Raw genomic sequence first — 27,603 nt, 5'->3', positions numbered from 1 at the left:
AACTCGGCCCAAGCAAAAAAAAAATATATGCGGCCCACTTAATTTAGCCCGATAGAAAATAACAAATCAATTTGTAAAACAATTAAAGGGACCCGATTAAGTGATCCATTTAAAATTGACGTTTAAAAAAGGGGATAAATTTTTAGGGTTGTTGATCGATCGGAACAGAGGGCAGAACAGCAATCAAAGAGGTGATGTCCGAACAGGGATCAATTTTTTTTGCAGTTGAATACAACGATCGATATTAGCAGGTAATCGGTTCACTTATCATTCTCTCAATTTCTTAAATCCCTCTATTTATTCTGTACTCGTATTTGATTGAACAAGAGCATTAAATAAGGGTTTTATTGGTGGAATTGATCACGATGAAGATGGTGACACTCGACTGGAAAACAGAAAAAAAATAATAGATAGGAGAGAGAGAGATGGAGGTGGTGTTTTGTTACTGTTTTGATGATGGATTGGTGGTGTTCTCGGCTGCAGTAAAAAAAATAAAGAAACCAAAGTCTAGTGGTTATTACCATTTGAATACAAGAATAATCAAGTGGGTTTTGATGAACAGGAGACAGGAACATTGAGAAAAAAAAATGGTGGTGTTGTTGAACCAATATTAACAGTCACGAGCCTGACTGTTACCAGAAGAACATAAACAGATGTACTGTAGCAGATTGTTGCAGCAACAACTGCTGTGGCAGTAAACGGACATGGTAGCGAGGAGTCTCGATCGTTCAGGTTTTTGGTCTGGACATGAAACAGATAATAAAAGCGAGCAGTTTGCTTAATTTTCTGTTAAATTGGGTTAAATTAAAGAGTTTAACTGAAATGTAAAATTTATACTGGATACTAGAAAAGTGCACGAATTATTCTCATATGAATTGGTTAGGTGTTATAGCAAAAATGAATTTGACAGGATGAATTAAATCAGTAAAAATAATAAAAAGTGGATTGTGATATACAACTAATTTTGGATTGTGTTACCTGTGCTTATATTCGATTGTAACCAATTTAGAGACAAGATTGACAAACAAAAACAGTTGGATTGATACCTTTAACAAACTTGTACGAGATTTCTTGATTTTATATATTATTATTATTATTATTATTATTATTATTATTATTATTATTATTATTATTATTATTATTATTATTATTATTATTATTATTATTATTTTTTAATATTAATAACTAATAAATGTGTTAATAATAATAATAAATACTAATAATATTGTTAATAATATTTATAATGATAATAGATAATAATAATGATATAAAAAAATGGTGATAATAATATTAATCATAATGCCAATAATAATACTAATTATATTAATACCAATTATAATAATACTAATAATAATAATATAACAATTTATATCAAATCTCATAATTGTATATCTCTTATATTTATATATTTACATTTACAGATTTTAATTAATTTTATTAATAAATATAAATATAATAATGATACTCTTAATTTTATAACTAATAGTAATACAAATATAATAGTAATAATAATAATATTTTTACTAATGGTAATGATGTTAACTACAATACTATGTATAACAATAATATTATTAATAACAATAATACAAATAATTTATATACATGTATCCATTTCTATATTTATATAATATCTATTGATAATAATAATATATCTAACACTGATGTTAATAAAAATAGTTTTATTATTAATGGTACTGATAATATTATTAGTTAACTTTACTGATAATAATATTAACAATACTAATATAATCATTTATGCTTATCTACATTCCTATATATATATCTTCATTTTAACCAACTTATTACCTTGCATATTATTTTACTTATTTGTTATTATTTCAAATTATTATATATATATATATATATATATATATATATATATATACTTACGTTTATATATCTATATATACGTATACATTAATTTGCAACCAATAGTTCGTGAATCATCGGGAGTAGTCAAAGGTTAAATGCATTCATGAAAAATAGTTCCAATATTTTGAGACTCGGTTTAATAGACTTTGATTATCGTGTCGAAATCATATCAAGATTAAGTTTAAATTTGGTCGGAAATTTCCTGGTCATCACAGTACCTACCCGTTAAAGAAATTTCGTCCTGAAATTTGAGTGAGGTGGTCATGGCTAACAATAAAAATGTTTTCATGACGCATATGAGTTGATAAATAGAGTTTTATTATTATTGAGTAATACAGATAAAACAATTCGATTATTCGAAGCGTATGAGTGAAGTTATCACAAAAGAGTGAAATGAGGTAAACAAGTTTCATCATAACTTTCCACTAGTCATGGTAAAATTTAGAAAAATAAGGTGCGTCTTAGCTTTTGACGTTATCTTGGTTGAACTTAGAAAAAAATAAGATTCTTCTTAACTTTTGACATAGTCACTGTTGAATTTCGGAATTCAAAGGATTTAAAAGAAAATCTTCGAAATCTAAAAGATTTGATTCTTCGGCGAGTAAGGAAATTAAGATCTCTATAATTAAATACAGTGATCTGCCTCGATTACTCTGTCTGATACTTCCATTATTCTCACCATTCCTATACTTTCTTTTTTAGTTCATACATCCAAAAGATTGTGAAAATGCTTAATCCCGTTCTAATCCTTGATATTTTTCTAATTATCATTTCTGTCATCCTTCTTTTCAATCTCCCACCAGAAAAATCTGTTTACTTCTACTATTACCTTGGGGTGATACCATTCTTAATTATACCGTGTCTTTATATTGCTATTCGTATTAATATCCACGGTTTGTAACTTCTGTGTTGTTATTGGGCTTTATATTTTCTCTTATATTTCAATGTTCCTATTCATGTATCCTATAATCACTGTCATCCACCGTTAATACTCCCTCCTATTTGCTGCAATTTATACTCCAGTTTCTATTTCGGAGCTTTGTCCCTTCGTTTCTTCTTCTTGCGATTGGGCATCTCTTGTAATTGTCCAGAATTCACAGATATAAGTTTCAGAATGAACATTGTTAATGTCCTAAGAAAGAAACGGTAATAGCACAATTTGACTTGTCAAATTACCAGAATTCAAGGAAAGATATGACTATCAAGAAAAATATGTTCTTGATATGTTTATAGATTAGACAGAACGTAAGAGTTGTGTAACATGGCACATGATGATGTTATAATCTGTGAATCATCACGTTCCATTAGAAACTCAGCATGAATTACTGTAATATAATCACGTTGATCAAGTGTCATTATATTATACTAACTCATGCTTCAGTTCCCAACATTACTTCAATAACATTCATATTTTAAGCTCGAAAGTTTACAGAATATAGAAACTAACAGTTTCTATATGATGTAACACTGATAGCACGAAGAGATTAATGATTTCAGATAAGAATAGTTATAAAAATATCTTCAGAAATATGGAGGATATTTATAATGAAAGATACGATAATATCTTGGAATTTCTATTATCGAAGGATGGTGAAGAAAATTTGTCTGCAAGAGTTTGGATTCATAAGCAAGGTATTCGCTAAAGATTTCATCCGAAACAGAATCATCAGGATTCTTAATGTATAAGTTTAGTCTTTATGATTTGTCCACAGTTTCCTTCCTGGTTAGCTCAATCCGTTTTCCAGTTCTACTTTTCTGAGCTTTTCCAACATACTATTCTTTATCATCAAACTTCCGATGATTAAATTCATTTACAATTGTCTACAGTTTCTGCTGCTTCATTCAGTTTCCTCAAAATTTGGAGTATTGATTCATAGACTGGGTGCTTTTCAGAATTTCAGAATAAAAGATCATAATTCTAAGATATAAATGTTATATGTATACATATATCTGTTGATGTAGACATGCTGCGAGATTTTAAAATACTGATTGCAAATTCTCGGTAATTAGAATGGGAATTCTTGTTATAAGATGTGAATGTGTATATGATAGATTTTCAATGAGTATAAAGATTTTTCGGAGAGTCAAAGATCAATGGAGTTGCTGGCAAGTTTACTTCTAATGTGGTGGAATATAAACAGTTTCCCGGTAATGATGACGAAAGGTAAACTTATATATCAAAGTTATAATAAGGTTTATTCAAATGAAAAGTTGAAATTTGTTTGCTGAAGCTGTGACATAATTGGCTACTTTGAAAATGAATTGCATGGTTATTTTCGGTAATAGCAATGCCGAAGGAGCTAGCACAGATGCGTGTTAAACGTTTACTCAGGTTCCGAGTATTTTTCAGGTGCATAACTATATGCATAAATCTTTTCTTCCGTGGATGAAGTGTAGTTGGTTCATCCTCTCAATTGAGGTGTTTTCAAGAATCATAAAAGGATTGAACGTGGATCATAATCGTCAAGATACAAATGAGGTATAAGATGAAATCAAGTGGCAAACTTGAAGAATTGTTTAGTTTCATATGTTATAGTCAATATTTTAATTCATTTTAATTGTCCAATATTGGTAGTCCACAGTTGATAGTCCACAGTTAGCAATTCAATAATTCATATATAGTTTAATATATAATATTCAAATTAATTAATACGTATCGTGACCCGTATTCGTCTCAGACTCGATCACAACTCAAACTATATATATTATTTGAGAATCAACCTCAACCCTGTATAGAGAACTCAATCATTACTGCATATAGAGTGTCTATGGTGATTCCAAATAATATATATAGATGTGTCGATATGATATGTCAAAACCTTGTATGCGTGTCCTGATATTTAAAGTGCGTAAAGTAAATAACAGAAATTAATTGACGATAAATAAAATTGCGAGAATTAAAATTGCGATAATTAAATTACGATAAATAAATTGCGATAAATAAATTGCGATAAATAAATGTAATACGGAATTAACAGTTAGCTAGGAACAGTTAGCTAGGATTTTGTTAGCGTGAATTCTTAACAAAATTTCTCATAGTTAATTTGTCTGTTTCTAACAAATTTTATTTTTGTCAAATGTTTTCTTCATTATGCCACTTGTTGGATTTTGATAGATCAAAATCCAAATATGAAATTGAATGGAAAGGGTTATTCTGCAGTGAACGGATATGTATATCGGTGGTTGTAAATTGGATAGTAAATGACTGTTGAATTAGATTCAAAGAACGTACAATGTAACTTATTAATGTGAAATCTAAATATTCCTCGGGTATTACCTACCCGTTAAAATATTTTAACCATTAACAGTTTGTACAAAAGAATTTTTAATTACAATCTTTATGAAAACATATATACATATATATTTTCTTCAGATGTAATCATGGATTTAATGAGTTAACATAATATTAAACTCATTTAGTTTTCCGTTGGAACTAGAATAAATAATCTCTAATAGTTTAGAGATTACATATTCGTCATGTCGAACGAAAATAAATGAGGTAGAACGATACGTAGAACGAAGATCATACTCGAAGTACAGATGGTGATATTGAGGCATAGATTGTTAATGGTACTGGTGCTATTATTGATGGTACTGTTAGTGCCGGTGATGTTGCTGAAGCTGGTAGATTTTGCACCATATTCTCCAAATTGATTACTCGAGCGCGAAGTTCGCTAACTTCTTCTATTATTCCGGGATGATTGTCGGTCGGAACGAGCGGATGAATAAGGTTTAGAATTGTGGATAGAATATAATCGTGTCGAACTACTCTGGAAATGAGGCTGAAAATGGTGTTTCAGATAGATTCGCCGGTAAGTGCTTCAGGTTCTTCACCATGAGGGCAATGTGGTGGATGGAAGGGATCACCTTCTTCTTGTCTCCAATGATTGAGGAGGCTACGAATCCATCAGATGAATTGGGGATGGATGATTGGTTGATTCATTCTGGTAATGCTGCTTTCGGAGCTTAGGTGAAACTCCATATCGAAATAGCTGTCAGAATCCGAGGAATTCGAACTGGTTGAGGGATTCATCTCGTACGATCAGATGAAGAATTTTCGATAAGAAATAGATTATAGGATGTAGATTAGTACCCTGCAATACATAATTTACATATGCATATATAATACTAAAATCCCATAAGTTACGGAGAAATCTAGAAGCTGTCAGGCAAAGGTAACAATAACAGATACGCTAAGATATGAATTTTTGTCTATACACTATTCATGCAGTCAATGCAGTAAAACGTGTCTAGACTAGGAATGATAAGTAGGTAATTTCCTAAGGATGATAAGCAGATGATTTATGACTAGAAATGATAAGCAAAACTTTTGACATGCAGACACGGTCGAAGTCCAGACTCACTAATGCATCTAAACAACTATCAGCTAGACATACTAATGCAAGACCTGGTTCGCTAAGACCACTGCTCTGATACCAACTGTAGAGACCCATCCTAATCTATCCGGACGAAGTACATATCGATTATAAACGATTCAGAATAGTTAATTTCATTGCGAGGTACTTGACCTCTATATGATACATTTTACAAACATTGCATTCATTTTTAAAAGACAAACTTGCTTTACATCGAAAATTGACGGCATGCATACCATTTCATAATATATCCAACTATAATTGAATTAATAATAATCTTAATGAACTCGACGACTCGAATGCAACATCTTTTGAAATATGTCATGAATGACTCCAAGTAATATCTTTAATACGAGCAAATGCACAGCGGAAGATTTCTTTGATACCTGAGAATAAACATGCTTTAAAGTGTCAACTAAAAGGTAGGTGAGTTCATTAGTTTAACATAAATAATCATTTCCATCATTTTAATAGACCACAAGGTTTTCATTTTCAGTTCTCATAAATATACGTCCCATGCATAGAGACAAAAATATCATTCATATGGATTGAACACCCGGTAACTGACATTAACAAGATGCATATAAGAATATCCCCTATCATTCCGGGAAATCCTTCGGACATGATAAAATAACATCGAAGTACTAAAGCATCTGGTACTTTGGATGGGGTTCGTTAGGCCCAATAGATCTATCTTTAGGATTCGCGTCAATTAGGCGTGCACTAATTCTCAAAATTAGTGATGTTCCCTAATTCTTAGATTACCAAGCTAAAAGGGGCATATTCGGCTTCGATCATTCAACCATATAATGCAGTTTTGATTACTTGTGTCTATTTCGTAAAACATTTATAAAAAATTGCGCATGTATTCTCAGCCCAAAAATATAAAGGGTAAAAAGGCAAATGAAACTCACCTAATGTATTTTGTAGGAAAAATACATATGACTATATTGAACAATGCAGGGTTGGCCACGGATTCACGAACCTATATCATTTGTATATTCATTAATGCATATTCTTGTAATCGAATAATTATATATATATATATATATATATATATATATATATATATATATATATATATATATTAATGATATAATTTTTATATCAGTATTTTATATATCTCATTATTACTATATCAAATATAACTTTTGTTATGTCATATGTATCAAATATCTTATGTATTTATTCCTTTTGTTTGTTAAAATAGTAATTATATTAATACTAAAATAATATTAGTATTGATTAAAATAATTATAATGAAAATAATAATTCTAATAATACATAATACTTAATAATAATAATTATTATAACAATTTCATTACTAATGATAATCTTAATAACGTCATTAAAACTTTAATAATAATGATATAGATAATACTGATAATACTAATAATGATAGTTTTTAATGAAAACCAAATAATAATTTTTGTAGAAATAATCATATTGATAATAATAATAACTATAGTAGTAATTATAATTATGTTAATAATAATAATGGTAATATTTATAATCATACATATATTACTAATAATAATAATTAATTTTATTATTTTCATAATAATAATAATAATCATAATCATGATAATGATACTTATTCTAATAATAATATGATGGAAAAAAATCTTATTTTTGATGATGTTAATAATATTATTTATAACTTTAATTATAATCATAGTAGTAATAATGAATAATACTTAATACTTATTTTAACCTTAATAATAATACTAATTATAATACTTGTAAATTAATAATAATAATACTAATAACAATAATAATAATAATTGGTAATAATCATAATAATCATAACCCAATTAATAATAATAATAATAATAATAATAATAATAATAATAATAATAATAATAATAATAATAATAATAATAATAATAATAATAATAATAATAATCTTAATAATAAAAATAATTACAACCTTTGAAGTCATGCTAAAAAGAAATACGTAACAGCTCGGACTTGAACCCCCGACCTCTCACTTAACACACAACACCCTCTACCATCCGACTATCTCTGTTTTTCTTGGATTGTATGAATCTAATTTCTATATAACTCAATTGTTGTCGCGTACAAGAACACATCAGCAGCCCAGGTTTTTGGCCCACTTAGTAGCATCAACAATAACTCGGCCCAAGCAAAAAAAATATATGCGGCCCACTTAATTTAGCCCGATAGAAAATAACAAACCAATTTGTAAAACAATTAAAGGGACCCGATTAAGTGATCCATTTAACAATTGCCGTTTAAAAAAAGGAGATAAATTTTTAGGGTTATTGATAGATCGGACCAGAGGGCAGAACAGTAATCAAAGAGGTGATGTGCGAACAGGGATCAATTTTTTTGCAGTTGAATACAACGATCGATATTAGCAGGTAATCGGTTCACTTATCATTCTCTCAATTTCTTAAATCCCTCTATTTATTCTGTACTCGTATTTGATTGAACAAGAGCAGTAAATAAGGGTTTTATTGGTGGATTTGATCACGTTGAAGATGGTGACACTCGACTGGAAAACAAAAAAAAACAAAAATAATAGATAGGAGAGAGAGATGGAGGTGGTGTTTTGTTACGGTTTAGATGATGGATTGGTGGTGTTCTCGGCTGCAGTAAAAAAAATAAAGAAACCAAAGTCTATTGGTCATTACCATTCGAATACAAGAACAATCAAGTGGGTTTTGATGAACAGGAGACAGGAACATTGAGAAAAAAAATGGTGGTGTTGTTGAACCAATATTAACAGTCACGAGCCTGACTGTTATCAGAAGAACATAAACAGATGTACTGTAGCAGATTGTTGCAGCAATAGCTGCTGTGGCAGTAAACGGACATGGTAGCGAGGAGTCTCGATCGTTCAGGTTTTTGGTCTGGACATGAAACAGATAATAAAAGCGAGCAGTTTGCTTGATTTTTCTGTTAAATTGGGTTAAATTAAAGAGTTTAATTGAAATGTAAAATTTATACTGGATACTAGAAAAGTGCACGGATTATTCTCATATGAATTGGTTAGGTGTTATAGCAAAAATGAATTTGACAGGATGAATTAAATCAGTAAAAATAAAAAAAAGTGGATTGTGATATACAACAAATTTTGGATTGTGTTACTTGTGCTTATATTCGATTGTAACCAATTTAGAGACAAGATTGACAATCAAAAATAGTTGGATTGATACCTTTAACAAACTTGTACGAGATTTCTTGATTTTATATATTATTATTATTATTATTATTTTTAATATTAATAACTAATAAATGTGTTAATAATAATAATAAATACTAATAATATTGTTAATAATATTTATAATGATAATAGATAATAATAATGATATAAAAAAATGGTGATAATAATATTAATCATAATGCAAATATTAATACTAATTATATTAATACCAATTATAATAATACTAATAATAATAATATAACAATTTATATCAAATCTCATAATTGTATATCTCTTATATTTATATATTTACATTTACAGATTTTAATTAATTTTATTAATAAATATAAATATAATAATGATACTCTTAATTTTATAACTAATAGTAATACAAATATAATAGTAATAATAATAATATTTTACTAATGGTAATGATGTTAACTACAATACTATGTATAACAATAATATTATTAATAAAAATAATACGAATAATTTATATACATGTATCCATTTATATATTTATATATTATCTATTGATAATAATAATACATCTAACACTGATGTTAATAATGTTAATAAAAATAGTTTTATTATTAATGGTAATGATAATATTATTAGTTAACTTTACTGATAATAATATTAACAATACTAATATAATCATTTATGCTTATACATTCCTATATATATATTTTCATTTTAACCAACTTATTACCTTGCATATTATTTTACTTATTTGTTATTATTTCAAATTATTATATATATATATATATATATATATATATATATATATATATATATATATATATATATATATACTTACGTTTATATATCTATATATACGTATACATTAATTTGCAACCAATAGTTCATGAATCATCGGGAGTAGTCAAAGGTTAAATGCATTCATGAAAAATAGTTCCAATATTTTGAGACTCGGTTTAATAGACTTTGTTTATCGTGTCAAAATCATATCAAGATTAAGTTTAAATTTGGTCGAAAATTTTCGGGTCATCACACCTAAGTGTAGGGAGATTTAAATGTTCTAAAAAGAAAACACTGTCTAAAGTTAGTTGTTCTGTTCTCGTGTAGTTCCGAGAATGGAATCTGATTGGTCTTTTTCACTAGCAGACACTAAAGAACTAGTTTTCTCCCCCCATTCTGAATTTTTGTTTTGTAGGTTTTATATGAAATTTATATGCATTTTTAAATTTAAGTTTTGTGTGAATTTAAAAACAAAAATTACTTTATTTCATTAAGTTTAAAAAATGATTTCTAAAATTCATCGTAAGTTGAAGACTAGGTCATGGAACCAAAATTGCTTTACCCGAGGGCGGGGCGAAAAATTTTGGTATCATTATTTTTAATATTATTGATCTAAAGTATACCAAAAAAAATTAAAAAAAACCCAAAAATCTTTGCTTTAAAAATTATAAATTTTAAATTTTGTCGAGGGACGGATTAGGTAAACGTACCAAAACTACCTAAAGTAAAAGGAAATTTTTTTTAAAAAAAAAAACAATTATTCATTTAAATTATTTTAATAAATAAAGGTTTTATAAAAAAATATAATAAAAATATTATGTATGTTTGTAGTTTATCTTATGTACAAAACAGGGTAAAACAGCGCACTTTCAAAGACTGACATTAAGTTCAGCAAAAATTACTAATTTTTACGACAAGACGCAAAATATCAAATATGATATAAAATAATATGTTTGCAAACTTGGTATTTTTAATCACTTTTCTACACTAATCACCCTCATGAATTTATAATTATAGTCTGATTTCATGCAAATGAGGGCATTGCATGATCTCAAGTGTGGGGAAGGGTTATAAATTCTCTCAGGTTTACACTTAGTTTAATTGCCAAATTTTGTGAAAATTTAAAAATATTTCAACTAAATGAATTCAAAATCATGTTTATACATATTTATGAACGATCAAACTAGGTGTTAATGCCGAAATTATTGTTACCTCGGAGAGAACATAAATGGAGAAACAACCCAAAACGTTAGAATTCATTTAAAATGGAATAGAGGAGAATAAAAAGGCAAAGAAAAAATAAATAAAAGCTAAGTGTGGAAAGAATTTACCAAGTTCTTTAAAACATATATCACATATTTTACAAGATTATTGCAGGTACTTTTGCTTTGGACTAAATTAATCAGTTTTACCTAATTTATTGTAATACCTTTGAAAGAATAGATGGATCTACACGATGAATCAATTCCATCATTAAAAGGAAGTAAAGTCTTCCAAAAAAGACACGCGCTTCTTGATTTAGGTCAGGAAGTTGTCGTCCAAACCAGCTGTAGGTTGACGAAAAATCTAGAAAAGTCATCTCTAAAATCAGTAGGAAATCCACAGACCTCAGCATCAAATAGGATTGCCAAGTGGTCAGACTTATCCTAACCATGAGAGGATCTGTCTCGTAAGATGGGGAGGGCGCCGTGCAAATTAGCTTGATAAGGCTAATGAATCAGACCCACAGAAAGGATAATCTCCTTAAAAGATTAAAAATCAGCTTTTAAGCCTGATATTACTCAATCCTTGAGATTGACTTTAAAGATTGAGAATTACAAACTCATGGAATTCGATGATATCTAAACTCGAGCTTGAACGAGAAAATATTTTGATCAAATTAAAACCGATTTGTTTTCTGAAAACCTATTTTCAATGCGTTCATTACCATTGAACGTAAAATCCTAAGAATTCACCGAAATTCATTAGGTCACCTGAACCAATTCGGGTGTCAACCGTAAGAACGGTGGTTGCATAGCATGGTCGAAGACAGGACCTTGTGCCAGACCGAAAAACTATAGGGTGATCTTTACTATTTCTCCTACAAAGGATAGTAATTGCATCCGACACGATATAGACCATAATAAAAAGCATGTCACGGGACATTGCCTTAACAGTTGCTTGTTCAACGCTTTCCTTTACAACCGGACGGTAGTTTACCGAAAGGTAATATACGGAGCAAGTAAACTGGACGTGTTGCTTTCCTAATACAAGGTTAGCAAGTGGGTCACACAAAATCGCAAGTTTTGAGCTAAAATTTTCAAAACTGAAACCCACAAAAACAATTTGCAAACACCGGTAAAGGGTTATTTTACGAAAAACTTATCTAGGGTAAAAGCTAGATTGAATTTTCAAAAGATCAAATGTTTTCATAAAGATCCAATTTCCTTAAAGGATCTAAATTTTAATAGTCATGTGAGACTGTAAACCACATCATTACTATCATTGTTCATACCGCCGTATTAAAATCACTGATGTTTAAAGTGTGAGAATAAAAAAAAAAGTGATTCGAGTGAAGTGTGATTTTATTTTAAGTTCTGTATTGCTTGAGGACAAGCAACGCTCAAGTGTAGGGATATTTGATAGTGCTCCAAATGAACATATATTTAGGCACAATATCCTTCCATTATGTAAAGCTTTTAGTTGCAATTGTTCTATTTTTATGTAATATTCATTTAAATAAATAAGTACGAAGACAAAAGAAGAAAACGACGATTTGAAGACACAAATGACCAAAAAGCTCAAATGTACAAGATATAATTCAAGTGGTTCAATTTATTGATGAGAAACGTCCAAAAATGATAAGAGTACAAGCCGCAAAATGCAAATTACAAGATATTAAATAGTACGCAAGGACGTTCGAAAATCCGGAACCGGGACATGAACCAACTTTCAACGCGCGACGCAATGGAGCTAAATGACAAGTCAACTATGCACATGAATATAATATAATATATAAATAATTCTTAAAATTATATATATATTATATTATATAATAAAATGTCGGCAAAACTAGAAAACAAAAGTAGGTGGCATGATCCAGCTGGCCATGCAATCGCATGGCCAGGAAGACCATTTTTCATGCTATCGCATGAAGCCAGAAAACTGGTCAGGTCCTATAAATTCAGCATTTTTTGACGAGTAAAACACACCTTTTTCTTTTCCTTTCTATGTAACATATATATATATATATATATATATATATATATATATATATATATATATATATATATATATATATATATATATATATATATATATATATATATATATATATATATATATATATATAATATAATATAATTTTAATTTTAAGTTAATAATAATAAGGTTATTTTAAGAATGTTTTACGGGTTTTAAGTCGAAATTCTGTCCGTGCAACGCTACGCAATTAATCACCACTGTAAGCTATGTTCTACCTTTTTAATTTAATGTCTCGTAACTAAGTTATTATTATGCTTATTTGAGCTAAAATATTCGTGATGTTAGACTAAATATTAAGACGGGGTTTTTAGATTTTGTACCATAATTAAGGTTTGGACAAAAGACCGACACTTGTGGACATTGGACTATGACTATTAATAGATAGGGGGTATTTTCTAATTGAGCAACAACTCATTGGAACCTGTCGAACCTATCTTCAAATTAGTTAATCTAATAATTAATAAAATGATTATGTATGTCCTATTTAGTGACGTTTAGACGACATCTTTTATGATCATTTAATTAATTATTTGGGTTGGGTAATTGATTATTCATTCTGATCAAGTGGGTAAATTAATATTCATATCTCATTAAAACAGGGGTGGAGTACACACAAGGATAATTGGTGTAATTGTTAACAAAGTATTAACATCTTGGATTACACGCAGTCGATAACCTAGTGTGATCATTAAACAAAGTATTAAAACCTTGTTACACTTCGAATCCCTAATTAGTTGGAATATTTGACTTCGGGAATAAGGTTAATTTGACGAGCATTTTATAATTATGACCGATGGACTATTATGGACAAAAACCAAATAGGTATCAAATAATTCAGGACAAAGGACAATTAACCCGGGTAATAAATTAAAATCAACACGTCAAACATCATGATTACAGAAGTTTAAATAAACATAATACTTTTATTTCATATTTCATCGTACCTTTATTTACTGTCACTTTAATTACTGCAATTTACTTTATCTCAATTTAAATTTTGTCATTTATATTATCGTCATTTATCTTTACGCTTTATTTAAAATCGACAAACCGGTCACTAAACGGTAAAAACCCCCTTTTATAATAATATTACTTTATATAATTATATATATTTTTATATAAAAATAGTTAATAGAAATATAGCGTTAAACTCAGCTAGCTCCCTGTGGAACGAACCGGACTTACTAAAAACTATACTACTCTACGATTAGGTACACTGCCTATAAGTGTTGTAGCAATGTTTAGGTATATCCCAATCTAAATAAATAAATAAAATTTGTGTAATTTGTATCATATTTTGTAATAAAAATATAACTATTTCGTATATACCTCTGCTTTAACATCAACACCTCTATAGGAATAGCCGAGGATATTTTGGTTAAGGTTGAGACACTTGTGTTTCCGGTTGATTTTGTTGTGTTGGAGATTAAAGAGGACACTAAGGTACCCATTACTTTAGATAGACCTTTCCTTAACACCGCGGATGTTATCATCCATGTGAAAAAGGAACATCTTAACATAGGTGTGGGGGATGATGGGGTGATTTATTACATTGATAAAGCCATGAGACACCCTAGGTCCACCGATGATATTTGTTTTTCTATTGATATTATAGACGATTGTGTTGAGCATGATTTGAAGGAACTTTAAGTGTGGATACATCGGATGTGGCTATGATGGGTGAAGTCGACAATGACTTTGATCCGGAAGTTGAATTAGAGGAATTGCTAAAAGAGGATGATTTTAAGGAATCAGAATCATTTGAAAAGATCAATCTAGAAGATAGGTTTTGTATCAAAACCTCCTTAGAAGACCCGCTGTACTTGAACTTAAGGAACTACTTTCACACTTGGAGTATGCTTATCAGGCTCAATTTCCGGTTATTATTGCTTCTCATCGCTCCGGTAATGAGAAAGGTGGGTTAATCTCCATTTTGAAAGCCTACAAGAAGGCTAGTTCCTGGAAAATAACCGACATTCCCAGGATGAGCTTGTCTTATTGTACACATAAAATCCTCTTAGAGGATGACCTTAAACCAGTCGTGCAAAGACAACGCATGTCGAATCCTAACATGAAGGAGGTTGTCAAAAAGGAGGTTGTTAAGTTTCTTGATGCCGGGTTGATTTACCCTATCTCCGATAGCCCGTGGGTTGGTCTGGAGCGAGTAGTACCCAAGAAGGGGGTACAATCGTTGTCCTTAATGAAAGGGATAAGCTCCTCCTAACTAGAACGGTTATCGGTTGGAGAGTTTGTATCGATTATAGACGTCTCAATAGTTCCACAAGGAAGGATCATTTCCCGTTGCCTTTCATTAACTAAATGCTTGAACGTTTGGCCGGAAAGATTACTACTGCTTCCTTGACGATTTCTCCGGTTACTTCCAAATTCCAATTGATCCCCAGGACCAAGACAAGACCACCTTCACTTGTCCCTTTGGTACCTTCGCTTACCGCCACATGCCTTTCGGGTTGTGCAATGCACTAGGAACCTTCCAAAGGTGTATGATGGCAATCTTCGATGACATGATCGAGGAGTGCATGGAAGTCTTTATGGATGACTACTCCGTCTTTAGAGGCTCCTTCGATTCGTGTCTCTCCAAACTTGAACGCATGTTAATTCGATGCGAAAAAGCCAATCTCGTTCTTAATTGGGAGAAATGCCACTTCATGGTGAAGGAAGGCATAGTTCTTAGACACAAAATCTCTCGTACGTGTATTGAGGTAGATCAAGCTAAAAATGATGCCATCAAAAAGCTACCTAAACCCTCAAATGTTAAGGCAATTCGTAGTTTCTTGGGTCACGCGAGGTTCTATAGGAGATTCATAAAAGACTTTTCTAAAATCGCTCGCCCGATGACCAAACCTCTTGAGAAGAACTTTCCTTTTGATTTTAACGCCGATTGCGAATGCGCCTTCTCCATTCTTGAGTCCAAGCTCACACAAGTTTCCATTATTGTGTCTCTCGATTGGAGCCTTCCTTTTGAGCTAATGTCTGATGCTAGCGACTATGCGTTAGGGATCGTCTTGGGTCAAAGCCATGATACCCACTTCCATCCAATTTACTAAGCAAGCAAAACCCTAACGGGAGCCCAAATCAATTATACCACCATGGAAAAAAGAGCTCCTTGCGGTGTTTTTCACTTTTGATAAATTCTGACCTCTCCAAGACCATTGTCTATACCGATCATTTGTCCCTCAAGTATCTTTTCACCAAGCAAGATTCTAAGAACCGTCTTATTCGTTGGGTTCTTTTACTTCAAGAATTTTACATTGAAATCCAAGACAAAAACGGTCCCGAGAACCTTGTCGCTGATCACTTATCATGGCTTGAGAACCCCAATTTAGAGAAACTCGATGAATCGGTCATCAAGGATACATTCCCCGACGAGTTTCTCATGAGGTTTGATTCGGATCTCAATATTCCATGGTTTTCCAATTTTGCAAACTATCTCGCTTCGAGTGTCCTTAAAAAAGGGTTTTCTTATCAACAAAAGAAGAAATTCTTTGCGGATTTGAAGTACTACTTTTGGGAAAACCCACATCTTTTTCGTGTTTGCGCGAATCAAAAGATTCGTTGGTGTGTGTATGGTAGAGAAGCTTAACAAATTCTTGAGCATTGCCATCAAGGGCCGACCGGTGGTCATTTTAGACCTAGACACACCGCAAATAAGGTTTTTGATTCGGGCTTTTATTGGCCCACGATATTCAAAGACACTCATGCTTTTGTTCGCACTTGCGATAAATGCCAACGAACGGTACCATCACCAAGAGGGATGAGATGCCATAAACCGGCATCCAAGTTTGCGAAGGCTTCGACATTTGGGGAATTGATTTCATGGGTCCCTTCCCATGTTCCCACAAATGCAAATACATCTTAGTAGCCGTCGACTATTTTTCCAAATGGGAGGAGGCCAAAGCTTTGCCCATGAACAATGCAAGAGTGGTGGTGAATTTCTTAAAAACCCTCTTCTCGCGCTTTGGGATTCCAAAGGCGCTAATCTCAGATCGTGGCACCCACTTTCTAATAACCTCCTCGAAAAGGTGTTACAAAAATATGGTGTTACTCATCGATTCTCCACCGCTTATCACCCATAAACGAGTGGGCAAGTGGAGAATACGAATTGTGCGTTAAAGCGTATTCTTGAGAAAACGGTTCATGATAATCCAAAGATTTGGCAACGCAAACTAGGTGATGCATTGTGGGTTTTCTGAACCGCGTTCAAAACACCTATCGTGATCACATCATTTTGCTTTGTTTATGGAAAAGTGTGCAATCTTCCGGTAGAGGTAGAGCATAGAGCTTATTGGGCGTTGAAACATTGTAATATGGATTTGGAAAAAGCGGGTGAAAATAGGTTTGTGCAATTGAATGATTCAGATGAATTGCGATTAGAAGCGTATGAGAATTCGGTTTCATATAAAGAGAGAACAAAATGTTGGCATGATGCCCGTTTGAAAGAGAAGAAAGAGTTTTCCCCGGGAGATAAGGTTCTTGTGTTTAATTCGTGTTTTAAATTTTCTCCCGGGAAGTTGAAGTCCCGTTGGATGGGACCGTATGAGGTGAAGCAAGCTTTCCAGACAGGATATGTAGAGTTAATCGAGAGTGGGAACACTTTTAAGTGAATGGTCTTCGTTTGAAACTCTATTATGATGGAGTTGAGGCTAACGAGGGTGATGACATAACTTTGTGTACCCGAAAAGCTAACTAGCACGGTATGAGTCGCGTGATAGACTCGGCAATAAATTTTCACAATTGTATATTTTGTGTTCAAGTATAATTGCATGCTTTAGTTGTAATTTATTTTATTTAGTTTTTATTTCTTTTATATGTTACATGCATCTATAAAACGTGAAAAAAGTAGCAATTCATGGAATGGGCATCTCGCGATCGCGAGGTGTTCCAAGGGCAAAAGTTCGCGACCATGACTTATGTGCCGAGCTAACTTCGCGCCGCGAGGTTTCTTTTCGCGACAGGGACCAGGAATCCATCAGGTCTCGCGATTGCGAGGCCGGGTGCACAAACATTTTCGCGATCGCGAAGAAGGGTTCTGTCGGCCAGTTCGAAGGTTTTAAACACCCGTTTTCTTTTACTCTTTCCATTATCACCACGATTTGCAGCTGCTAAAAAAACCATAAAACACACACTAAATCAATTTTTCAAGCCAAGTTGCTAAATTCTTTCAAGATTGACATTGGAAAGACTAACACCAAGGTAATCCATCATCTAAACATCCTTCTTTAATAATTATTTCTCTTTTTGATGGGTGTTCTTGATAGGTTTTTACCAAAACTTAAATTTTTGAAATTCATTGATGTTTAGTGCCGAATTGTTGCTTTATACATGATTATATGCTCTAGATTACTTGCGATTAACATGTATTATTGCTAGATTTTTGTAATTGTGATTTCTAGGGTTCATGTTCTTGTATACAATTCGGGGCTTTTTGATATATGCATGATAAATCCGAATTACCTTGTTAGTTGATGCTTAATTGAGGAATATAACATGTTTAGGTCATCGATTTGTGATTGTATGAATGTTTAAGCGATTTCATACTTTATTGACATGATACTTGATTTTTATGATGAACCTCACATGTTTTTGCCATGTTCACTTTAATTGAGGATGTATTTGAGTTTGTATATCATGTATAGATGGTTGTTGATGTTGATGCAAAGTTTTGGTTTGTTTTACATGGATTGTTTCACTTTGAAAGAATGATTGTATATGAATGCCATAGTTAAATGAATTAATTATTAGTGGAAGTGAAGCATGTTTGGTGTTATTTGTTTTGAGTGCTACAGTTATGATGTAAAGAGTTTTGATTATTGCTACTTTAATTAGTCGAAAAATTCATACTTGCCGCTTTTGTGTTGAATTTGCATTTTCATGATATGAGTGAGGTGTTGAAATGGGCGGGTCATTTGTTTTCACTAACACTAACCTTTATGAATAAACTTGCATTGTTTTGTGTTTGTTGTGTAGAAGCAGAAGACGGGGGATGCTTCGGGTTCTAATCCACCAAATCTCCATATTCAACATCCTTCACATCCTATTGTTTTAACACCAAACATTGCAAATGAGACACTTCATCAAAATCTAAGGTTTGCAAGATATTGGAAACGTTATCCGGAATATCAAAGTAAGTTGGACACCATCTTTTATCGGACGATTGAGTGCTAAGGGTAATTGGTTGGGCACCTTTGGAGAAAGTGGGGCTTGCGGGTCCTATCCGAGCAAGGCTACAACAAAGTTATGACAGTATGGTTTTTCGGGATTTTGAATAGTTGTTTGCTATACGAGCTCGTGTTTATGAGGAGTAAGTGCTCGAGTTTGCTTCTACTGTTGAACTCAACAACCAAGTTGTGAACCATGTTTCAATGGAAAGATTAGAGGGCATGTTACAACTCTATTCACCTACAGAATTGAGAACGAATGAATGAAAAAATTTGATTAAATATGCAAAAATGGTAGAAGTTGAGTTTGATACAAATGCATAGTGGAGAAAAATTTCGGGGGAGTATAGCTTTAGTTCAGGTAATGAGTCTTACAAAAGGATTTTGAGTTTGGAACTTTGAACCATTCATCGATTCATCGCCAATTATCTTACCCAACGGGGTAGGAACAAGGACAAAGTTACATCGAATGACTTGTTCTATCTTTTAGCTATCAGGGATCCGAATGCGTGGGTAACATTCTGTATGGGGTTGGCTACATTTTAGACAAGCATGCGAATGGATTGAGAATAGGAAGTGTCTTGGGTGGTGGTATGTTTATCACCATTATTGGAGAAGATTTGGGTATTGATAAAACTCAAGGTTGACGACTTAACGTGGTTAGGGAGCCAAGGGAGTTACTTGATATCTCAACCTAGCAACGGGTCAAATTTTAACAAGAGTCAAAAAAGAAACTTTTCCGTATCGAGGTGATTAGCCACATGGTGAGCCAAATGAGGAGGAAAACCCACCGGTGGGTGGGGTTTGTAGTAGTAGTGGCGAGTGGTTCAGGTCTTAAGAGTGGGGTGCGCGATTATTCATCTGAGTAGTTTCAGGGTCTATAGCTCAACATTAATAGGAATTATGGGGATTTACTGAATGACATGAATACAGGGTTTGACCGGACATGGTATATCAAGCAGGGTATTAGGAAAATTTGGATTGGTCAAACCATTCTTTCGACCTATACCGACAGGATCTTCAACATCATTCATCCAGTTGGTCCTTCGTGGGGTAAGTGGGTACGACCAGGGAGGCCTTATCATTTCTATGATGCGGACTCAGCCTTGGCTCAAGCTCAAGAAGACCACCAAAGAGCCTATGATGAGCGACACAACCAATCGGAATAGCAGAACCCTGATGAGAATGATGGAGGAGGACCCTTTTGGGGACTCTTTTGAAATGGCGATTGATATGACCGAAATAGACAGTTTTATTTATGCGGCGTCGTTAAGCCGCACGGCATCATAATCAACTATCGAGAGGTGAGTGCAATAGTTTTAAATTTATATTTAGCGGGGCCTGAATCGTACTACTCTTATTATGGTGAGTAAGGGAAGTATTACCTGGGGTCGAATTTTTAAGATATCAGTAGAATCGAACCTATAACTAAAGCTTAAGATAATCCTAAAGTGAAGGAGTAGTGGTATATTACCTAAATTTGGGTTTTTTCTAGTTTATAAGATAAAGTAAATTAATGCGATAAAATTTGTAATTTAGATAAGGTTAAAGCAAGTGCATACTATGGTTTCGTTAGTTACTTTGACGAGATTATGGAATGCTGGCTCATGAATAGGTACTGACCTTGTATTCATTACACTGGTCCTAATGCCCCTGTCATAAGACATGTCACTGAGTAATGCGTTAGGCTTGAAGATTCAGAATAGACAGCAACGTCCCTTACCCCCGACACCCGTGCAGTCTGACTATAGGCGTACACATTCAAACGTCTTATCCAATTGAGCGACTCGATTGGGTGACGTATTAACATTCTAAAAAGGTATAAACTTTCTTAAGCACAATGAAATACAAGGTATGCCATATCCGAGAGATGTGAAATGTTTCGATACTTTCGTTAATGATTGGGTTTAAAAAAGATAGTTAGGCCCTTAAAAAGAGTTCAACCATAAAGAACACCATGGCCAAGTCGGTTTGACTTCCATGAACACGTTAGGTTATCCTAATAGTCCAATCCTTTATGTGTTTAAACAAACAGTTCCTTAATTAACTAAGAATCCCTCAATTAGGGTGTAATGCTTGAGACCACGTTATGGTGAAGTGCACTAATCAGCACTGGTCAGGTTCCATGGCCTTACTTAGCAGAGGTACAGCTTATAAGAACTGTTGTGCTTTACCGTGCACATACGAAGTTTATATGCTTGGTGACTACACTAACATGGTCTGGGACCAACAATTTATTAGGGGCCTAGTCAGATGTTTCACTACGAAAGAGTCCTCAGTCAAAATCTAAGGCTCGGTGGAATTACTACAACCGGTGTGCCTCAGTCAAACTTACATTGTATCCGATAGACTTCTCTTACCAAAGGGTGATACAGATAGTGTACTCTGAATCAGCGTTCGCGACTTTCCAATAACAGAGCCAATAACTACGTTCTATTAGTTGAAAAAGTGATTGAGTTTAAAGCATAATCGGAAAGCATCTTGATAACATACACAAACCATAATATTATTTCAGTATTATAACTGACTACATCATAGCAGATAACTACTCGCTAATCATGGTAACAACATCACAAAGCATAATAATGAAAGACATTATATAAAGAAAAGGGATAGAAGTACCAGTAGATTAAACGAGTTCCGAATATAAAAGTGACAACTTCAAACTCCAGACTGCTCCTAATACAATCTTTGGCGTTCTTCTCCGGGTAGTAGGTTTCTCGCACGAAGTCGAAGACCTTAAAAGTATGACTAATATTGTAGAGAGAGAGAGATAGAGAGAGAGAGAGAGAGATAGAGAGAGAGAAGTGATTGATGGGAGTAGATTGTCGTGTTGGCGGAGCACGGCGTGCTAGTCTGAATGACGAAGGGCTTAGAGTACTTCGAGGCATTCCCTCGTGCTGAAGATATGCTCTGAGAGCTCGATATAGTCTCTGCTGGTCTCTAAGTAATGTCCATGTAACATCTGGGTCATTCAAGGTAGCTCCATAATGTATCACAGTCTGCGGCTCATGTGTCTCTAGTGGCTCTACATGCTCAGCGGTTCTTGAAGCTAAACGCCTGGAGCGTCGTACTGGAGGTGCTGGCAGTACCGTACCGATGTCCTCCTCAACATTCTCGAGGATCAAACGCCTTGGACCTAACTATCCCATTGAAGGCCTAAAGTGATCAGTGCTGCTCTCCGAAAGGTAAACTCTGGGAGTCCTCATGCGAACTGGAATGCAATAGGAAGCTCCTGAGCTCGCATTTCGCCTGAATACATTCAACAAACTCGTAAGTACTAAGCGCAAGTATGGCGCTTAGGGTTAGTGCACAGAGATAATATTTTTGTAGGCTGAAAATAATTTGAAATAAATATTTAAAAATAAAAAGGATAAGCAAGGGGTGCCTCCCAAGAGTGCTTTGTTTATCAAGTCATTCCAGCTCAACTTTTCCTGGAATGTCTTCTAAATAGGCTTTTAGTCGGTGGCTGTTGACTTTGAAGTTACCAGTAGGCCCTTCTAATTCTACGGCTCTGTGTGGAAAAGTATGTATTACTTTGTATGGCCTAATCCATCTTGATCTGAATTTACCAGCAAATTTCTTGAATCGGGAATTAAAGAGTAGAACTTTATCTCCAGGAGCGAACTTTGTAGGTATTAGTTTTGCATCGTGTGTCAGCTTTGTTCGTTCCTTGTAGATATATGACGTTTCATAAGCTTGGTCTCTTAATTCAGCGAGTTCATTCATCTGCATCTTCCGATGCCTAGCGGTTACTGAAGGATCAAGGTTACAGGTCTTCAAAGCCCAGAGAGCTTTGTACTCTAGTTCTAGCAGAAGGTGACATGCTTTTCCATAGATCATACGATAGGGTGTAGATCCTAGAGGATTCTTGTAGGAAGTCCGGAATGCCCACAGAGCATCATCTAGTTTCTCAACCCATTTATCCCCATGATGGCCGACAGTGCATTCTAGAATTCTCTTTAGTGCTCTGTTAGTGACCTCTGCTTGTCCGTTAGTCTACGGATGATAGGCAGTGGACATCTTGTGGGTAACTCCATATTGTTGCATCACCTTCATGAATTGGGTATTGCAGAAGTGTGTGCCTCTATCACTTATTATAGCGCGGGGGAGCTCCAAATCGGCAGAAGAGTCTCTTCAGGAAGTTGGTGACGACCTTGGCATCATTGGTTGGAAATGCTTGGGCTTCGACCCATCTGGAGACGTAATCTACTGCTACGAGGACATATTCTTTTCCATTAGACTTCGGGAACGACCCCGTAAAGTCTAATCCCCATATATCAAAGATCTCACAAGATTGGATATTAGTCCGAGGTATCTCATTCTTCATAGAGATAATACCTTGTCTTTGGCATGCGTCACAACACCTTACAAGCTCTTGCGCATCTCGAAATATAGACGGCCAATAAAATCCTGATTCGTAGACTTTTCTTGTAGTTAAGTTTGCTCCATGATGACCTCCAGTTGGTCCGTGGTTGTAGTGACCCGAACTTTTCCATGTTTATATATATTAATTGAGATTGATATTTACATGATTAAATGTTTCCAACATGTTAAGCAATCAAACTTGTTAAGACTTGATTAATTGAAATATGTTTCATATAGACAATTGACCACCCAAGTTGACTGGTGATTCACGAACGTTAAAACTTGTAAAAACTATATGATGACATATATATGGATATATATATAGTTAACATGATACTATGATAAGTAAACATATCATTAAGTATATTAACAATGAACTACATATGTAAAAACAAGACTACTAACTTAATGATTTTTAAACGAGACATATATGTAACGATTATCGTTGTAAAGACATTTAATGTATATATATCATATTAAGAGATATTCATACATGATAATATCATGATAATATAATAATTTAAAATCTCATTTGATATTATAAACATTGGGTTAACAACATTTAACAAGATCGTTAACCTAAAGGTTTCAAAACAACACTTACATGTAACGACTAACGATGACTTAACGACTCAGTTAAAATGTATATACATGTAGTGTTTTAATATGTATTTATACACTTTTGAAAGACTTCAATACACTTATCAAAATACTTCTACTTAACAAAAATGCTTAAAATTACATCCTCGTTCAGTTTCATCAACAATTCTACTCGTATGCACCCGTATTCGTACTCATACAATACACAGCTTTTAGATGTATGTACTATTGGTATATACACTCCAATGATCAGCTCTTAGCAGCCCATGTGAGTCACCTAACACATGTGGGAACCATCATTTGGCAACTAGCATGAAATATCTCATAAAATTACAAAAATATGAGTAATCATTCATGACTTATTTACATGAAAACAAAATTACATATCCTTTATATCTAATCCATACACCAACGACCAAAAACACCTACAAACACTTTCATTTTTCAATTTTCTTCATCTAATTGATCTCTCTCAAGTTCTATCTTCAAGTTCTAAGTGTTCTTCATATATTCTACAAGTTCTAATTACATAAAATCAAGAATACTTTCAAGTTTACTAGCTCACTTCCAATCTTGTAAGGTGATCATCCAACCTCAAGAAATCTTTGTTTCTTACAGTAGGTTATCATTCTAATACAAGGTAATAATCATATTCAAACTTTGGTTCAATTTCTATAACTATAACCATCTTATTTCAAGTGATGATCTTACTTGAACTTGTTTTCGTGTCATGATTCTGCTTCAAGAACTTCGAGCCATCCAAGGATCCGTTGAAGCTAGATCCATTTTTCTATTTTCCAGTAGGTTTATCCAAGGAACTTAAGGTAGTAATGATGTTCATAACATCATTCGATTCATACATATAAAGCTATCTTATTCGAAGGTTAAACTTGTAATCACTAGAACATAGTTTAGTTAATTCTAAACTTGTTCGCAAACAAAAGTTAATCCTTCTAACTTGACTTTTAAAATAAACTAAACACATGTTCTATATCTATATGATATGCTAACTTAATGATTTAAAACCTGGAAACACGAAAAACACCGTAAAACCGGATTTACGCCGTCGTAGTAACACCGCGGGCTGTTTTGGGTTAGTTAATTTAAAACTATGATAAACTTTGATTTAAAAGTTGTTATTCTGAGAAAATGATTTTTATTATGAACATGAAACTATATCCAAAAATTATGGTTAAACTCAAAGTGGAAGTATGTTTTCTAAAATGGTCATCTAGACGTCGTTCTTTCGACTGAAATGACTACCTTTACAAAAATGACTTGTAACTTATTTTTCCGACTATAAACCTATACTTTTTCTGTTTAGATTCATAAAATAGGGTTCAATATGAAACCATAGCAATTTGATTCACTCAAAACGGATTTAAAATGAAGAAGTTATGGGTAAAACAAGATTGGATAATTTTTCTCATTTTAGCTACGTGAAAATTGGTAACAAATCTATTCCAACCATAACTTAATCAACTTGTATTGTATATCATGTAATCTTGAGATACCATAGACACGTATACAATGTTTCGACCTATCATGTCGACACATCTATATATATTTCGGAACAACCATAGACACTCTATATGTGAATGTTGGAGTTAGCTATACAGGGTTGAGGTTGATTCCAAAATATATATAGTTTGAGTTGTGATCAATACTGAGATACGTATACACTGGGTCGTGGATTGATTCAAGATAATATTTATCGATTTATTTCTGTACATCTAACTGTGGACAACTAGTTGTAGGTTACTAACGAGGACAGCTGACTTAATAAACTTAAAACATCAAAATATATTAAAAGTGTTGTAAATATATTTTGAACATACTTTGATATATATGTATATATTGTTATAGGTTCGTGAATCTACCAGTGGCCAAGTCTTACTTCCCGACGAAGTAAAAATCTGTGAAAGTGAGTTATAGTCCCACTTTTAAAATCTAATATTTTTGGGATGAGAATACATGCAGGTTTTATAAATGATTTACAAAATAGACACAAGTACGTGAAACTACATTCTATGGTTGAATTATCGAAATCGAATAAGCCCCTTTTTATTAAGTCTGGTAATCTAAGAATTAGGGAACAGACACCCTAATTGACGCGAATCCTAAAGATAGATCTATCGGGCCCAACAAGCCCCATCCAAAGTACCGGATGCTTTAGTACTTCGAAATTTATATCATATCCGAAGGGTGTCCTGAAATGATGGGGATATTCTTAAATATGCATCTTGTTAATGTCGGTTACCAGGTGTTCACCATATGAATGATTTTTATCTCTATGTATGGGATGTGTATTGAAATATGAAATCTTGTGGTCTATTATTATGATTTGATATATATAGGTTAAACCTATAACTCACCAACATTTTTGTTGACGTTTTAAGCATGTTTATTCTCAGGTGATTATTAAGAGCTTCCGCTGTCGCATACTTAAATAAGGACGAGATTTGGAGTCCATGCTTGTATGATATTGTGTAAAAACTGCATTCAAGAAACTTATTTTGTTGTAACATATTTGTATTGTAAACCATTATGTAATGGTCGTGTGTAAACAGGATATTTTAGATTATCATTATTTGATAATCTACGTAAAGCTTTTTAAACCTTTATTGATGAAATAAAGGTTATGGTTTGTTTTAAAATGAATGAAGTCTTTGAAAAACGTCTCATATAGAGGTCAAAACCTCGCGACGAAATCAATTAATATGGAACGTTTTTAATCAATAAGAACGGGACATTTCAGTTGGTATCCGAGCGTTGGTCTTAGAGAACCAGAATTTTGCATTAGTGTGTCTTATCGAGTTTGTTAGGATGCATTAGTGAGTCTGGACTTCGACCGTGTTTACTTGAAAAATGATTGCTTAACAAATTTTGTTGGAAACTATATATTTTTAACATGTGAATATTATGTGATATATTAATCTCTTAACGCGTTTGATATTATGTGATAGATGTCTACCTCTAGAACAAGTCCCATTGACTCACCTAATAATAATGAAGAGTCAAATGTAAATTGGAATGA

The 27,603-nt window shown here is 32.9% G+C and overlaps 1 protein-coding gene across 1 annotated transcript in view; it reads left to right on the top strand.

The window, feature by feature from the left end:
• LOC139859732 (uncharacterized) overlaps positions 1–15,646 on the top strand; it is a 35,375-nt gene extending 19,729 nt beyond the window's left edge. The window contains exons 6-7 of the mRNA XM_071848507.1: positions 14,780–14,865; positions 15,290–15,646. Coding sequence (XP_071704608.1) covers positions 14,780–14,865; positions 15,290–15,646 — 443 coding nt within the window. The remainder of the gene's footprint in view (positions 1–14,779; positions 14,866–15,289) is intronic.
• Positions 15,647–27,603: the final 11,957 nt, after the last annotated feature.

Source organism: Rutidosis leptorrhynchoides, chromosome 7 (assembly GCF_046630445.1).
Source record: "Rutidosis leptorrhynchoides isolate AG116_Rl617_1_P2 chromosome 7, CSIRO_AGI_Rlap_v1, whole genome shotgun sequence".
In the NCBI taxonomy this organism is placed as follows: domain Eukaryota; kingdom Viridiplantae; phylum Streptophyta; class Magnoliopsida; order Asterales; family Asteraceae; genus Rutidosis; species Rutidosis leptorrhynchoides.
The sequence above is the reverse complement of the archived record's forward strand: the minus strand, read 5'-3'. Positions and strand labels throughout refer to the sequence as shown.